The following is a 15500-nucleotide window of genomic DNA, read 5'->3' as shown; positions in this document are numbered from 1 at the left end:
CACAGGACTTGAAATTATTTTCTCGACATTTTATTCATTGCCGTATTTCTTTTGACTTAATTGAATTTGATTAATCTCATGTCACGTATGTGTTGTAACCTTATTCCTGCATTGATATTTGTTGCTCTTAAACCTAGATTGAACACAGATAACATCTACACTTTCGTCAGTGCAGATTATGCCAAACCATCCTTCATACTCTACATTCTGAAATTCAAACATCCAACACTCACTACAAGTGCCTTTGTTTGGAAGACAACTTAAAAGGAACTTATAATAACCTTTTTTCATGTGCCTTTTTAATACAGATATTTCTCAAAACAGTCTTTTATTACAGTTTCTATATGTATATCATATTTCTAAATATCAAATACAAATGTAATAGACTGGACATTTAACAAACATAAATTAATTCAAAGCTACTGAAAAGTTTTTTGTTTTTTTGTCAGATGGTGTGCATGCATTTTCGCAATGAGAAAAGTAAGCTTGAAATGGCAGGAGTTACAGTACACAAATCATCTTTTCATCCCTTCATGTAAGTGGAATGTACAATCCATATCTTCTTAACCCAGTAAAAAAGGGAGAGACATTTGTTCCGTCAACACGTAGACCAGATTCTGGAAAAAAATGAATAGTGATTTTGCCTCTCACAATAATATTGATTCACTCCGAATTTACTGTTGAAGAAGTAAGTGGGCTGGCATTTCACCTGTCTGTGTTTCCATTCGATCCAACTGTCATTCCTGCAGTCATAATTTTCTTGTAACTGAAAGAGCTATGTGAAATTCTCAAAAGGTTTCACCGTCTGCATTTGTAGGTAGATCGAAGCTGTCATATATCCATAAATTGTTTCGCGTATAAAGAAATGATCATGCTCGCTGACAGTTGCTGGCCCCAAGTAAAACCTGTCTGAATTCAAATGTGTGTTCATTTGTTTTTCTTCAATGGGTAAGCCTTTGGTTTCACTTGTATGGTAACTGTGGCCTTGTTAACTTAGTAATGGATAGCCCTGATGTACATGGACACATCCCCCTCATTCTTGTGGCACTGAGAGCAGGAAGAGGTGACAAGCATTTCCTCCATCACTCTGACAGTCACCTTTTGTCCAATGCCCCAACACTTGCTGGATGTGGAGCAGAGGTCTTAAATGATGTTTCGTTGCCATTTCCCATGTCAATGTTCCGTAGGAGTAAAACGCGTGGTACGTGGCATGCGATATTATGGTTAATATATTTGAATGCACTCATAGAAAATGTTTTAAATGGATACATTTTGTCAAATTATATGATCCTGTTGATTGACAACAAGACTTTTTTTTCAGCATCGAGCAGCACCTCTGCCATATTCAGCTCACCTTGCCTCATTTTGATTTCAAAGCTTTTCAAATAGCATTGGTGTTGTATTAGAACTTGAAAGAGAGCGGGGATACCTTTAAGTGAGTGAAGTATAAGCATTTATGTTGAGGGTCGTCTGGCTATTGTGGCTGGCCACTTACTCGTGGTTGAGTCAGTATGTGGCAAAGGGCGATGACTGAGAAGATCTTAGGTTAAGAGAAGCCACCTGAAGGGTTCTCTACCTGCTCTGCATACAAGCTATAAGAAGAGGGGAATGTTTATGCTTAATAAACAGCATATTCAAGACTGGCCAGATAAGCCAGGAGTACGGGTGTTGAGGGCAATAGAAAGTGAACGATTATAGGATGAGTGAGGAAAGACAAACACGAAGGGAGCTGTGTATGTCATACTTCCTTTTTCAGGTTGCACAGAGATTCCCTTGCCCTGATTAAATTAAATGACTTTTATCTCAAATTATACATATTTTATGAAGGCAGGCGGTCTGTGTTCACACAGTCAGAAGAAAATGACCCTAAAAATGAACATCTGATTGCCCGAGTAAGCTGCAGCATGATATTAAGACCCACATAAATTCACATACAAAATCTTGTTCCTGACTTTCGCAAACTATAGCTCCACTGAACCCTTCAGCAAACTTAATGCTGAAATCAGTGGATAACCTGCTTCTTAATTTATTTTTGTCCTGTGGTTTAAAAAAAGGGATAACCCACAGGACCTGTAATGAGGCCTTGACACAATCCACACCAACAGTCCAGAGAGCCTTCATGTTATTTACTAATGACTCAAACTTTTTCCAGACAAAGCAGCGCCATCATAGTGAACATGCCGAATTCTGGCATGGAAGACAAGTTATAACATAACAGTTAGAAGAGGGCTGGATCAGTCAAATGACCTCCTTCTGCCAAACTGTCTGATGACAGCACACACTGTTGTTGATGAGGAGGGACATTTGCAATTATTTTTTGGTTGTTCTAAAGGGATGCATGTTAAAGGATTTGAACAAACAAGAAATAAGTCCATTGAAGGTACAAATAAAATTAGCAAATGTCAACAAACAGTGCTGTGGTCTGTCAGGACTCAAATGTTCAACTTTAGCTTGAAACTTGAAGTGACAAATAGAGGAAAAGCCTGCTGTAAAAAATTATGCTTGCTCCTCAAAGTTAAATTTAATAGTGACCTTAAGGATATCATCGTTAATAAAAGACTATTGTGCAGTTGTATTAGCAGTCTATTTTGTTTGTTTGGTAATTTGTTGATTTCTTGTCACATCATAATATTCTTACTTAAGTAAAGCAAAGAAAGGGTCTGTGGCAGTACAGTCTACTGATTAACTTCCATTTGGTACAACTTGCTGATTCATTTTCTATGCATAAAATGAAATTACATATATTGTTACTTATATCAGTCAAAAATGCCATCTGACCTTTGAAGCAAGGTTTGACAGTGATTCTGGAGGCTCTATACTCAGTCTAGTCATGAATGGGAGTTGTGGTGGTGTGGGAGAGGGTTTGCTTTGTATGCATTGTTTGTGTATATTAATTCTGACACAAAGTACCCATTTCTGAATTTGCAGAGCAGTCAGCCATAATTTTTAATACCTAGTATCAAAATAAGAAACCTGTACAAAAAGCACGTGAGGAGTTGTATTGTGGGAATGAATTTAAAAAAAGATCAAAATATACTGTAGAATATTGAATTATTCATACCACGCAAATTTCAACCCCAACAGACCTTTTTTAATAGACACCAGGAACATGTAGCCTTTTATTATTTTTGTACTGGTGTCGTCCTTCTGTCCAACTCACGCAGCTGTAGCCCCTCCCCTTGGTGGGGCTTCATCAGAACTGTAATTCCAGTTTGGCCCATGTTTTCACCATGCCAAATTAACAGTAACCCTCTGGGTCAGTGCTTTGCGCAAATGTAGAGTTGGGAGAAGTGTGTCTGAGTAAAAAAAAAACAATAAAAGCATAGTGTATGGTTTTCCATGATTGGCTACAGACTGTATTATTTAAAGGACTGTCTTTATTTTTCTCTTACTATACAGGCGAGTCGGCAGCCCTGTCTGTTTGCAAGCCAGCCATCTTCTAAAGCTCTTCAGTTCATGAAAAGAGCAAACAAATATATAGGCTTCGCAAGCCTAGAGATACTGTCAATATGGGAAAGGTCATGAAATTAGGATGTTGTATTTCATCCCGGATGTTTGCAGGTCATAAATAAGTTTGAGTAGATTTAGATGCCAACATGGTTTGGTTGGACAACAAGTTCCTTGAAATATTGAATGACAGCTGATAGGGGCTGATGGCTATGGCCCGGTACCAATGTCAAAAATGCCTGGGGAGTGGCAGCAGCAGGGAAGTCAAAATGTTGATTAATGACAGTCAAAGTTGTTTGCCTTTCACATTTTGTTGCATTATCTCTGGTCCCTTTGTGTACAGTAGTCAACAGCAGTGCAACAGGTTTTGCTAGCAGAAACGCATGGCACACCAAGGTTCCTCATTTTTTGACGGTGAAAATGAGGTGGAGCCCGGTCACAACCACATCTTTGAACATTTGAAGATATTTTCTGTCACTATTCAATATATATATATATATATATATATATGCTTAATTCAAAATATTTTTAATCAAGTTAAAAAAACATGTTTAAGGATTTATTTAGAAAGAACTCATTAGAATGCAGGCATATTTCTAAGGGCTACCAGGGAAAAAAATAGAGGGTATATATTGCACATAGTGCTTTAGGAAAATGAAAAAAGTGATTCAAAGTGTGACACTGTACTTTTTTTTTCAAAAAGTTCAACAATTGGATACATCAAATTGAGTGAGGGGGTTAAAACCAACCCTTGATTGCACATTAATTCAGTATTACCACACTAAAAGAGGTACAAAACAAACATGCAGATCATTTTTTTTCTGAAAAATAAGTAGCAGGTCATTCTCACTTGTAAAGTATGACGAGCACTGGCTTGAACATCTTTTTATAACTGGGTATTCTTTCCAAACACACAAATATCTATCCATTCACTTGACAGACCCAATGGTGTTACAGCATTTTTCTACCCCAAAGCAAGACAGTTCTGTGGTTTGCCACAAACATATTTGTGCGCCGAGTCATCATCTTATTATCACCTAATAAGAATTTGAGCCAAAAATTAACTCCATAGCAGCTCTTAAATCCTGCCTTGCAGAGCATTTAGCTGGTAGCTTGTGGCTCTTGCTACATTTAGCAAAGCATATATTTCAGCAGACTTTAAATGAGTCACAGATGGGCACTCGGGCAGAACATAGGTCTGTAGTCTCCACAAATCAAAGAGGATCCTACTACAATGAGGACAGCCTCTCTGTCTGTGCCCAGATCCTTCATATTGGCTTCTACTGGAAAACAGCTGAGAACTTTCCATAATGAAAGCTTTTATTCTTTTTATGTTCCATTGACCTCCTTCAACTGTTAATATTTACATACCCAATGCTGCAAATCCACACAAATGACAAGCATTCTTTAAGTTTTGAGAAAATTCCTGCTTGCTTGGCAGTTTTCAAAGAGCACATTTTAAATGTGTTCGAAAAAGCATAATTTCATGCCCTTTAAGTCATCTGTATGTAATAATCAAAGCTGGGTTCTGCATCCAATGTGATCCTGTGGTTGTTCTCTTAATTGCTGTATTGCTGTATCCTCCAGGGACCAAAAACAGCACCGGATTCTCCTGAGATCAAATGTAAAATGACACGTTTTCATTTGTAAAGCCAAATGTCATCATGTCATGTCTTTGCCCTGGTGCTTTTAGAGCATCTGGTTGATGTGGTGAGCTGGCAGAGCAAGTAAGAACATTGCAAGGAGACATTTATCATCCCCGAGACTACAGAGCTGTAACTCTGCCTGCTTGGAAATCTTGTGGACAGTCAGTGGTGAAAAAAAGTCACTGGTGATTTCATTACATGATTGACATCCTTGTGCACCCATTGCATTGGTATTTTAGTTTTGGGTGGTAAAACCCTGAAGTCAACATGGACAATTTCTTCCAATATCAGTATTTATGTTGTGATGCTGTCCATGTGCATGTGTGCTCGTGCCCCACACCTGAAAAATGTCACGCAGTCAGTCGATTTTTATTTTTTCAATTCTTTGTTGACGCTGCCATTAAAATAATGTGTCAATGCAAAGCTTGTTGTTACAGTGTCCGGTTGTGAACAACCGTTCCTCCCTGTGACACTGTGTCAAATACCCAACAATATGATTTATTCTCATTCAACACCGCAGCAAATTACATCCTCATTACTCCATCCTCATGAATTCGTACAGTGGTAATCGAAAATAAACATCTTTGTGAGGCGTCCATTGCAGATCACAATCATTAAGTAGTTGAGTGAACCAAGTGAACCGACCTGTCCGCCGGTTTTCTCCGCCGTTGCATTGTTGGACTTTCTCCAGCAAGACTTACTGTCTGTTCACTAAATGCATGATTTTCTGTCATGTAATCTATATACTTGGCTACCAGCAAATTTTTTAATGTGTTAGGTACTCAGACGTGTACAATCTTGTCAAAAAGTACTGAGTAAGTGACAAATATAGAGTATGTTTATGACTGCATTCACTGCTTTTCTTGGTAAGTCAGCTCATTTGAAATTTTAAGAGAACTGCTGACACTTGACTTATTTTCAGAATTTGACTCTTTGCCAGCGTGCCACTCTCTTTTAAAAGGTTTCTCTTGTCTTTCTTCACTTTTTTCCAAGGCCCCTCTGTGTCATCTGTCCTGAGATGCTCTCATGTTGACTTTGAGTGGTGCAAAAGAAGAGCGGTGAGTGACTCTTGGTCAGCTGTTTGCACCCCTCGGCATGAAAAGCCGAGATAATGTAAAATGTCTTAAATCATGACCTGCAAGGTTGGAAATACATAAACTGAACCCGGTCACTCCTGTCCACATTGATGGATGGATCATCAGAGTTGGATATGAACGCCTGCCCAAGCTGTTCACAGAACCTCCGCCGCCGTTTCTCAGACTATTAATAGTTGTCTAATTTCAAATCCATTAGGGAGGGCAAGTTTTTTATCCCTCTCACCAATGACCTGCTTAACCCTGTGCTATTTGTCAATCTTCTCAAGTTCAAGTTGCAGTGGTAAAGATCTGACGATGGTGGAGATCAGAGGACATTGAGTGTTTAAGCCTGGTCATCTGGACACTTCTTTTGTCAGTAGTTTCATGGATGATTGGGTAAGTTAACAAATGAAAAGGTCTGCAAAATATTTCAATTAAAATCACAATTATATTACAATTAAAAATTTTAAATTGTCATTAAATCTCCATTTAACTACAGCTCTAAACACATTTTAAATATAGCAATATAGATATAGAAAAACACTTGGAACTTTACTGGTGCAAAAACGTGAACAAATGCAAATAGTTCTGTAAATAATTCAACCTTGTGAAATTAGTTCAACATTAGAGAAAAATCAGAGGCCAGTAGTTCCGAGGAACCCGAACATTGAATCACACCAAAGTAGCAAAATTTATATTCCACAACAAACAATGTAGTCTTTGTTGCTTTATCAAGATAAACACATGCAAATGACATCAATGTTCTATTCCTGTAACTCTGTATGTATAAGAAACATCCATTTAAATCCAGCCCACCTGCACACACCAACGAAGGCACAGTGGGGGGTATCACTTGCTTCCCTGATTGATGATCAGAGGTCATGCACTAGTTAACCCCACCACCATGAAGGAGTGTTTTCTAAGCCCCAAGTGGTATCCGGAAAAACATGAGCGACACCAGTCAAGGAGCGGGAGCGCTCTTCTACCATGCTAATGTTTGGATTTACTGAGCCATTTAGGGTTGTACTGGAAAAGGAGAAAGGAATTAACAGCTGCAAAACAGAACACTACGGGCACCCTAATTCGGGGAGGGGGTGGGGGAGTGGAGGGCTGGGAGGGGTATACTGCTATAAAAACCGAACTGTGGAACACTAATTTTTCACCGTCGCTTTTCGGATGCTGCTGATAAAATACTTTTCATATCAAAGCAGATTATATTAACCTTTTAGGAAGACACAAAAAACAAACTACTTACTACATTGACTCCTTTATGTGATATTTCAAAGACACCATCAACAATTTTATGAAAACAATTTCATAATATCTAACTGCACTTTGTACTTTGGCATTTTTCCATACAAGTACAGGGATATACTGCCATTTCTGAATATTTGGATGAAGTAGATTTGAAATTCACTTGTGAAAAACACACTAAGAAAAAAACGGTGTAATTCAGCTAAAGGACAGATGCAGAGCTTGCAATATCAAGTGAAGAATTAACCCTTCATCCAGTTTTAGGGCTATCATAGTTAAAAATCCTATATTTGGATTACTTCTCAAATTCTTAATTAAGTATCATTAAGTAAGCTTGCGTATATTACCATTAAGGATCATTAATCGATTTGACTGATGGCATTCAACATGTCGCAGAAAAAACATGGCTTGCTCAGTCAGGTAGAAGCCCTACAGAGTTCTTAATAGGCTTGAGCACAAACTACAATAAAGCCATTTGATTTCAGAAAACATTTTACATAAAACCTTTCATCATGAACGTAGAGGCCATGTTTATTTTCTTAAGAGGCGTAAAATACACAAGCCTGCTATTTTCTCACCCTCATAATAGTCATAATGAGGGTAGCACTGCCCTGTGACACTTCGCTGTCCACATCATATTCCGATCACCAAAATTAAGGTTGTTTGAAGGTTCTCGGTTGAGGTCGGTCATCTGAATTCAGATGAAAGCCAATGTGCAAGCTCATTAACAAAAGTTGTTCATGTTAATACAAATGGGGGGGACATTCATTTCTAAGCTCCCCCTTGTGTGTCGGGACACTGAACTCCTAACTGCTCCCCTAGCGCTGATGGATGGCAGACTACTGCTCATGGTTCATCCATGATGGGCTAATTGCAGAGAATGGATTTCCCCAAGGGAAATTAATAGAGGGATTATCTCCCCTTTATCAATTCTCTAAGGGATTTATTAATTCCCTAAGGGATTAATAAAGGATACGTTATAGTAATGTTGTAAACACAAATACACAAATATATATATGTGTATGTGTATTTGTGTATTTGTGTGTGTGTGTGTGTGTATGTGTGTGTGTGTATGTATGTGTGTGTGTGTGTATATGTGTGTGTGTGTGTGTGTGTGTGTGTGTGTGTGTGTGTGTGTGTGTGTGTGTGTGCGCACGTGTGTAAAACGCATATGTTCTACAGTATTTCCCGTCTACCTTATTACCCGGATAAAAAACTCTGACTAGGGATGTTAGCTCAATGTCTTCTATGCTATAGAATATAACATTAACAGAAAAGTACTGAAGGTATAATTGTATAATTTTCAGCAGTTATGATATTGAAATGAATAGGTAAATGAAACAATTCCACAATATGACTGAACAATTAACTTAATTTCATTCAATTTAATATATCAAGCTTGAGAAACGCTTATTTTTTTTCAAAAGACAAGTCCACCACGAGAATTAAACTGATGGCAAAATGATGCATTGGTCTGCTCAAAAGACAGTATGTCTTAAAATACTCTCATGATTGAGCTATCATACCTTCTACATGACAACATACACCCTGCAAAATTACTAACTAGCAAGTATTCTCTGAAAATTATCATAAAGAGACTAAAGGGGTCCGCTTGACAAAAACAGGATTATTATTAAAATGACCCAAATGCTGAAGTGTGATCAGATAGCACACATAATTATCCAGGCTGTCTATTAGGAAAAGCTGGTAAAGGCCCAGGACAAACATGCCGAGGGAATAAACAAAACACATTGGAAGGTACGAACAGAACCTATAAGCTTTTTTTGAGGGAAAGAAACACTCATGTAATTTATGCACTGGAAAACATATTTCTGTGGCCTCATGTGGGTGGATTTGGCAGTGAGCTGCATTATAGGTTACACACCCATCACCAACTCACCCAACAGACCTCAGATTTCCATCACGGCAGGTATCAATTACTAGTAAGATATCGTTGGCATCGCAAAGCTATTTGCGAGTGGTGGGGGTGAGGGGTTACATTAGAGTAAAGAGTGTACTTCATCAGGTAATGACCCATAATATAAAACTGCAGCCAGTGAGTACGTTATCTCCTGGCTGAAACATGGAGTCAACCTCTACGAATGAAAAACCCTTAATCAAATGTATATGGCCTTATTCAAAAGACAAGTTTGGGATGAAAGGTTAACCCTAAGAGAAAAAAATGATAAATGCCATGAAAAAGCCCTTTCACTGGGAAAATATAAGCAGGCTAAACTGGCTTTTACCGACATAACTGAAAATCATTTATCACAGAAACTAGTTTTCCTGTTCATGGACCATTTGTATTGATTAAAGTATCACTGTTGAAATAATATAAATTACCATGTTGGTGTTTAAAAGAACCTTTATTTTTTTTTAATATTTACAGTGAAATTATAAAAATATATACTGTAAATAAAGCTTTGGCAAATATTTAACATTTAGAAAATGTATCTTTTTCACATCATTGAGTCACTGGATAATGGAGATAATGGAGACAAATTCTAAAAAACATATGAGAGGGAACTGACTGCAAACGTCAACACGTTTCCTATTTGTGTGGAATATTCTACATAAAGAACTAACAGGGACGATGGAGGGGGGGGGCGGAGCGCACCAGTACATCCATTCAAACTTACATTCATAAGGCCGCATATTAATATTAAGGCATGGGAGTAGGCCTGGGATTACTGCTGTACTGTTGGATTACCGTCAGGACTTACTGTTGAGGTGTTGAAATGATTTCAGTTAAACGGTAGTGAAAAAAAAAGTTCCGGTTATGACGATGAGGTAGGAAGGCTGAGTCCGTGCACGCCGTTCAAGTCTTCGTGCTGCTGTTGCTTGCTCAGCGGACTTGGCGCTTTTCTTTCTCCTGCGCAAAAACAAACAAACAAACAAAAAAAAAAAAAATCGGGTCCGTGAACACAAGAGGCGAATTGTTTTACACCTACGTAATTTTTCAAAATGCACCATTGACATTATTTTCACATTATTCGTGCTTTGACAATCCCTATCCCCATGCAATGGCCGTGTCTTGGCCCACCTACATCGACTATTTCATGAGTAAGCGCAATTATGCGTAATTTTGAATATTGTTCTTTTGGAATATAACGCAGACATGACCAAATGCTGGGGCGATGATAGTAATGATTATTTTATACGCTAATCTTTTTATTAATTTATTTCTGTTTTACACACCTTCTCGGGCATGTTGTTTGAAGGCCATGGGCGAGTGGATCTCCCCCGCATGCATGCTCATCCCGCCGCCTGGATGAGAGAGGGCCGGGCTCTGCGGCTGCCAGGGATGGTGGCCCGGGGCCACGTACCCGCCAGACGGCCCGCTGTACACACCATACTGGTTAGTGGGGGAGTACGCGCACGCCGAGACGTAACTGGACAGCGTGGAAGAGGGCTGCGGATACACACACACACACACACACAACAAACCAGGCTGTCACGAAAACTGCGAGAATTGGGCCTCCGGTGGCGACACCGAAAAAACAAACAAACTGAGCATGGATCAGGATGGGGCAGCCACCCGTAAAAAAAATTATTATTTAGCAAAATAAATAATAATGAACGCGCAATCACTTGGTTTGCCTTCTGTCACAAATAAATCCACAGGAGTGAAACAACCCGATGGCTAGATTAATTAAACTGCGCATTTTTTCTTTGCATGAAACCACACTAACATAAAGACAAATTATTTTTATTTTTTTTGTTTATTTTACCTGAGCATATTTTATGTCCGCATCAATGGCCGTCTTATCAATCCCGTTGACCGTGTGAGCAGCGGGGAAGGCTGCCCTGTTGACACTACTCCACTCTTCCATTTTTGTTGGATATCCCTCTGTCCCGGCAATGGCTAATTTAGAGGCAATGATTTCAGTCAGGGAGAGAGAGAGAGAGAGAAAGAGTAAAAGTCATCATTTATAAAAATGATGAAAGGGGAAAATTATAGCCCACAGTTCAGAACGGTTGAATTGGTTTAATTAATAGCCCTATTTTACTTCTTGAAAATAACAAATAAATGAAATAGAATAAATTCCCTAGTAAAGTCTGGTGGATCAAATACATTACTATCAAAAATGGTGTCTGCAGGTTATTTTCTCCCTTCCGTGTGCGAGCCTCATCTTATATCAGCTGGCGATTCATCGGCACAATAAAACATACAAAATACAATCAACTTTTTTTTTTCAAATCCACTGCTTCCTGGTAATATTTATCTTATGTAATATCAATTTGAACGTGGGACTTGAATGCACACACCCATACACACAGACATAACAGATAAGTAATATAATTTAAATTCACCAACATTTAACAAAAGCATCATTCCCCAAATAAAAACACACACACACACACAGACACACACACACGGTGGCAGCAGATTGAACTGAAGGAACACAAAACTCCCAAATAAATGGCTAACAAAATAAGGGAAAAGAAGTGTGTAAGTACTTCTAGCAGGATCAATGGGGGATCTAGCAGGTGAGCAAGGTGTTTGCACATGTATCAAACCATGAAAAGGCCCTGCTGCTGTTTTGACTCAGTGGAATCAACGGAGGCCTGATTTAATTTCTAATGCACACATGCTTGTCCCTGTTGCCGGTGCAGTTAATGTGGAAATTATTATGCAGGTATATTACGGTAAGAAGCAGATAGGGTGGAGGGAGTTCAGATAGGGTGGAGGGAGTTCTCGGGCGATCCTCTTACCTGCAGGGTCCATGAAGGCTCGTATGCCAAGGATGTTGCTGACCGTGTGCGCAGAAGGCCATGCCCTGGAAATGCTCATATGTCCAGCGGTCACTGGTACTCCGGGGGGGGAGGCCATCTTTGTGGCGGTGGGCGACATGGTGTTGGAGTAGGAGTAAGGGTAAATGTGATTGTAGGAGAGGCCGGCCTGCGCAGACGTCTGCTTGCCGCCCTCGTACTGGTTCGGTTGGGAGAAATTCCCAATCTTATTGCGTAAAATCCTGCTGATAGAGCTCACCGATGGGACATTGTACTTGTCACAAACTCCATCCGCCAAAAGCCGGTCCCGGATCTCCCACGCAAAGATTCCCGGGTCATTCTGTTTGTATTCCCTGATGTTTTTCACCACATTGGGTGTTGTGACACGGGGTTTGCTCCCTCCGATGGCACCAGGTAAGATGGAGCCTGTCTCGTTGTACCTCGCCAGGATCTTGCTCACGCAGCCGTGGGAAACCCGCAGCTGCCGGCTGATGTCGCAGGGTCGTATCCCGAGCTGGGCCAGCTCCACAATTCGCAGGCGTATGGCGTTGGGCAGGGGTCTGCCGTTGACGAACACGCCGCCTAACTGGTTGACCTCTCCATAGGTTTGCTCTGCAGGAGAACGACGACAACAACAACAACAACACACGAGTAACTTCAAGTGACCACTTTCGTGCAATTGCAGTGAAGGGTTTGCATGTCAGGGATATATATGTATTTTTTAAGATGCCTTTTCTATTATTCAAATGCAGAGCCACTTCAAATGCCTGCTTGCATCTGACTCCTATAATTTGAACCGCAAAACGAATTTAAAAAAAGTTGTACACGTTTGTGCAAAAATTCCCTACAGGTTGGCTAAAAACAGACAACTAAATAAATAAATACATAAATAAATAAACCCCACCGACCACAATTGTACATCTTAAAAAGCGACCATGGGCTCTTCATCATCCACCCTCTTTTTTTAAAAAAAAAAAAAGAACAGCGATCGTTAAAAATTCTCGAGTGGCGCGCACAAAAATAACTGAAAAATAGTAGAATGTGATAAATATATGTTTTAATTTTTTTCTCAGTACAGTTCCTCCAGCACAGGGGCACTGTTGCGGACCGAAGTGCTGGAAAACGGACTGGAAAACGCGCCCCGACCCCCAAAACCCCAGACTTTCAAGGGTGGGGTGGGGGTGGGGGGGAATTGAGAGAGAAGAAGGGAAGGGAAGGGACAAAAATTTAAAAAAAGGGGCGAACGCCGAGTCCCGTCTTCTGGTGCAGGCGTGGTGAAGCCCGGACACGCTTCCATTGAGCTCCGCGCCAGTGAAGCGTTGCAGACGGTCTCTTACCCATTTGCCGATGCAGTTTGGAGGTGCGGGGGGAATGTGGGTGCCCCTTCAAACGGCCGGAGACGTTTAAGCGAAGGCAGAGGATGAAGGGAAGGATGAACCCCTTGGAAAAAAGGGGTGGGGGTCTGGGGGTGGGGGGTGGGGGGTAGGACGTCCTTGAAACAGCAGCAGCAAACCCCCCCTTTCTTCTCTGGAAGCCGGAGATCGCAACGTACAACGGCGATATTCGTGCGATAAAAGCAAATTGAAGTTATCCCGGAGAGTCAGGAGTTTGCCGGAATTCATTTGACGCGTCCCCTCCACGTCACTATCTGCTCCATATACACCGAGCCTCTGCCTCGGTTTCATTGGTCGTCGTGAGTCGGAGAAGCTTTCAACCAATACAAACCGCATACGGTTGGAGTCGCGCAGCCTCCTTGAATACTTTTTTTTTTGCATAGGGGAAGAAGGGGAAGCGTTCAATCCGACATGCAGCCCTCTGGTAAGAATTTAAGCATTACAGGTATTATGGGGATGTCAGCGCAGTTATCAGTTTTTCCCCCTCAAGGTTTAAAATAAAAATGTTTTCACAAAATAAAAAATAGTAGGGATCTGTGCATCACTGATAGGAACTTTGCCTTTGACAGATGGATAAAAACATAATAAATGTTAATATACATCAAATCCGCCCTATGTTTGCAAAAATGTAATCTTGATCAACTGATAGAGATTTATTAGGTGAGTAATTTCATTTCATTATTATTTTTGTAAGTAATACCATTAACCACGCGTGGATGTATGGAAGAGAAGCCAGAAATTGTAGTTTTAATTCCATTTATTCATTTATTTATTTTAAATTGGTGCACGTTTTCTCACAAAATAAAAACACGCTCAGTCATTAACGTAAGAGGTTGTAGTTAATGGACATCAATGTGCATTGTTTCTGTGGACAGACTGGGGGCGGGGGTACCGTCCAGGCCAGACGCAGACCGGCCCTCTCTGCGGTCTGACCTGTTTTATAGTTCTGAGCATCAGGCACGGAACCGGTGGAGAAGTAATCGATACGCCTGTTGAGTCGCGGCGCTCCCGGGCTGCGCGTCGTATCGGCTGGATTCCAGAGAAGCGCATTATCTCACTGTGTTTTCGGAGTCCCCCCTTAGCCCCCCCCCCGAATAATTTAGAAGCACCGGTTTGTGTACTCGCAAAAAGGCTTCTCGTTAAATTTTTAAGAGACGACCCCGAAGGTAACAAGGTGCAGTGTCCTTAACCCCCTCCCTCCCTCCTCATCCTCATCCCGCCCACCAAACCTGACTGCGCTCCGAGCCCTCCCGGCCTCCTCGATGTCCTGACCACAGTAGGAGGACGCATAGAAAGCATCAGGTCGGAATCAGATGGGGGGGGAAAGTTGAATGAGATGATCAACTTAAGACAATGATGTCTTCTTCTTAAAAAAAAAACTTTTTTGAGGGATATCAGCTTTTTGACTCATGGTGGCCCTCTATTCTTCTGCGTGTTGATGGATGAACCCCTCCCCGTGACCCCCTTGGAGGATAAATTGTACAAATGCTTTATGTAGAAGCTGCGGCTGAACATGCCCCTTGCAGGTTTCACGCCGTCCGTGTCATTGTGTGTGTCACCTACTGTGCCCAGTGGGGTCCCCGCCTGGCCATCAGCCTGGCCGGCTGATGGCACTCCCCCCACCTGGACGGCAGCGGAATTGCACGGATTCACCCCACGGGCCGAGAAATGGCTTTTATAATACTACTGCTCCTACTACTAAAAATAATAATGAACCCCCCCCAAAAGTTGACTATCATTTTTTGGATTCATCACTCACTAAAGTATAAAATTCTGTAGTCAATTACTACCACCACTACTAATAATAGTAATAACAATGCATCAAAAAATAATAATAGATATTTTCATAAAGGGCTTTTTATCAAGTTGCTGTGTAAACGAGAATACGATTGGGGCACAATGAAGTGCAAAGTCCTTTTATGATATATGTTTTTTTTAACATTTATGTC

The 15500-nt window shown here is 40.6% G+C and overlaps 1 protein-coding gene across 2 annotated transcripts; it reads right to left on the bottom strand.

Moving 5' to 3' along the window:
- Nucleotides 1–8997: 8997 nt before the first annotated feature.
- pax1a (paired box 1a) lies at nucleotides 8998–13618 on the bottom strand. Of its 2 annotated transcripts, XM_086147979.1 has the most exons (6): nucleotides 13495–13618; nucleotides 12417–12769; nucleotides 12140–12257; nucleotides 11155–11288; nucleotides 10622–10835; nucleotides 8998–10295 (listed from the first exon to the last, which is right to left on the bottom strand). In XM_086147979.1, exons 1-6 carry the CDS (start codon nucleotides 13496–13498, stop codon nucleotides 10201–10203), a joined length of 918 nt encoding a protein of 305 aa, XP_086004105.1. In that variant the 5' UTR covers nucleotides 13499–13618; the 3' UTR covers nucleotides 8998–10200. The 2 variants fall into 2 exon arrangements, with proteins under 2 accessions (XP_086004105.1, XP_086004023.1); XM_086147897.1 differs by having other exon boundaries at nucleotides 12140–12769.
- Between the last annotated feature and the right edge of the window lie 1882 nt (nucleotides 13619–15500).

Source organism: Fistularia commersonii, chromosome 1, assembly GCF_037954325.1.
Source record: "Fistularia commersonii isolate RoL2024-O1a breed Wild chromosome 1, RoL_Fcom_v1.0, whole genome shotgun sequence".
Classification (NCBI taxonomy): domain Eukaryota; kingdom Metazoa; phylum Chordata; class Actinopteri; order Syngnathiformes; family Fistulariidae; genus Fistularia; species Fistularia commersonii.
The sequence above is the reverse complement of the archived record's forward strand: the minus strand, read 5'-3'. Positions and strand labels throughout refer to the sequence as shown.

What these genes read in the sequence shown, in the direction of transcription:
- pax1a (XM_086147897.1), bottom strand. An exon ending in CGGACATAAAATATGCTCAG is followed by an intron (nt 10,836 to 11,154) that starts GTAAAATAAACA and finishes GTGTATCCGCAG; the next exon opens with CCCTCTTCCACGCTGTCCAG. An exon ending in CAAACAACATGCCCGAGAAG is followed by an intron (nt 10,296 to 10,621) that starts GTGTGTAAAACA and finishes GTTTTTGCGCAG; the next exon opens with GAGAAAGAAAAGCGCCAAGT.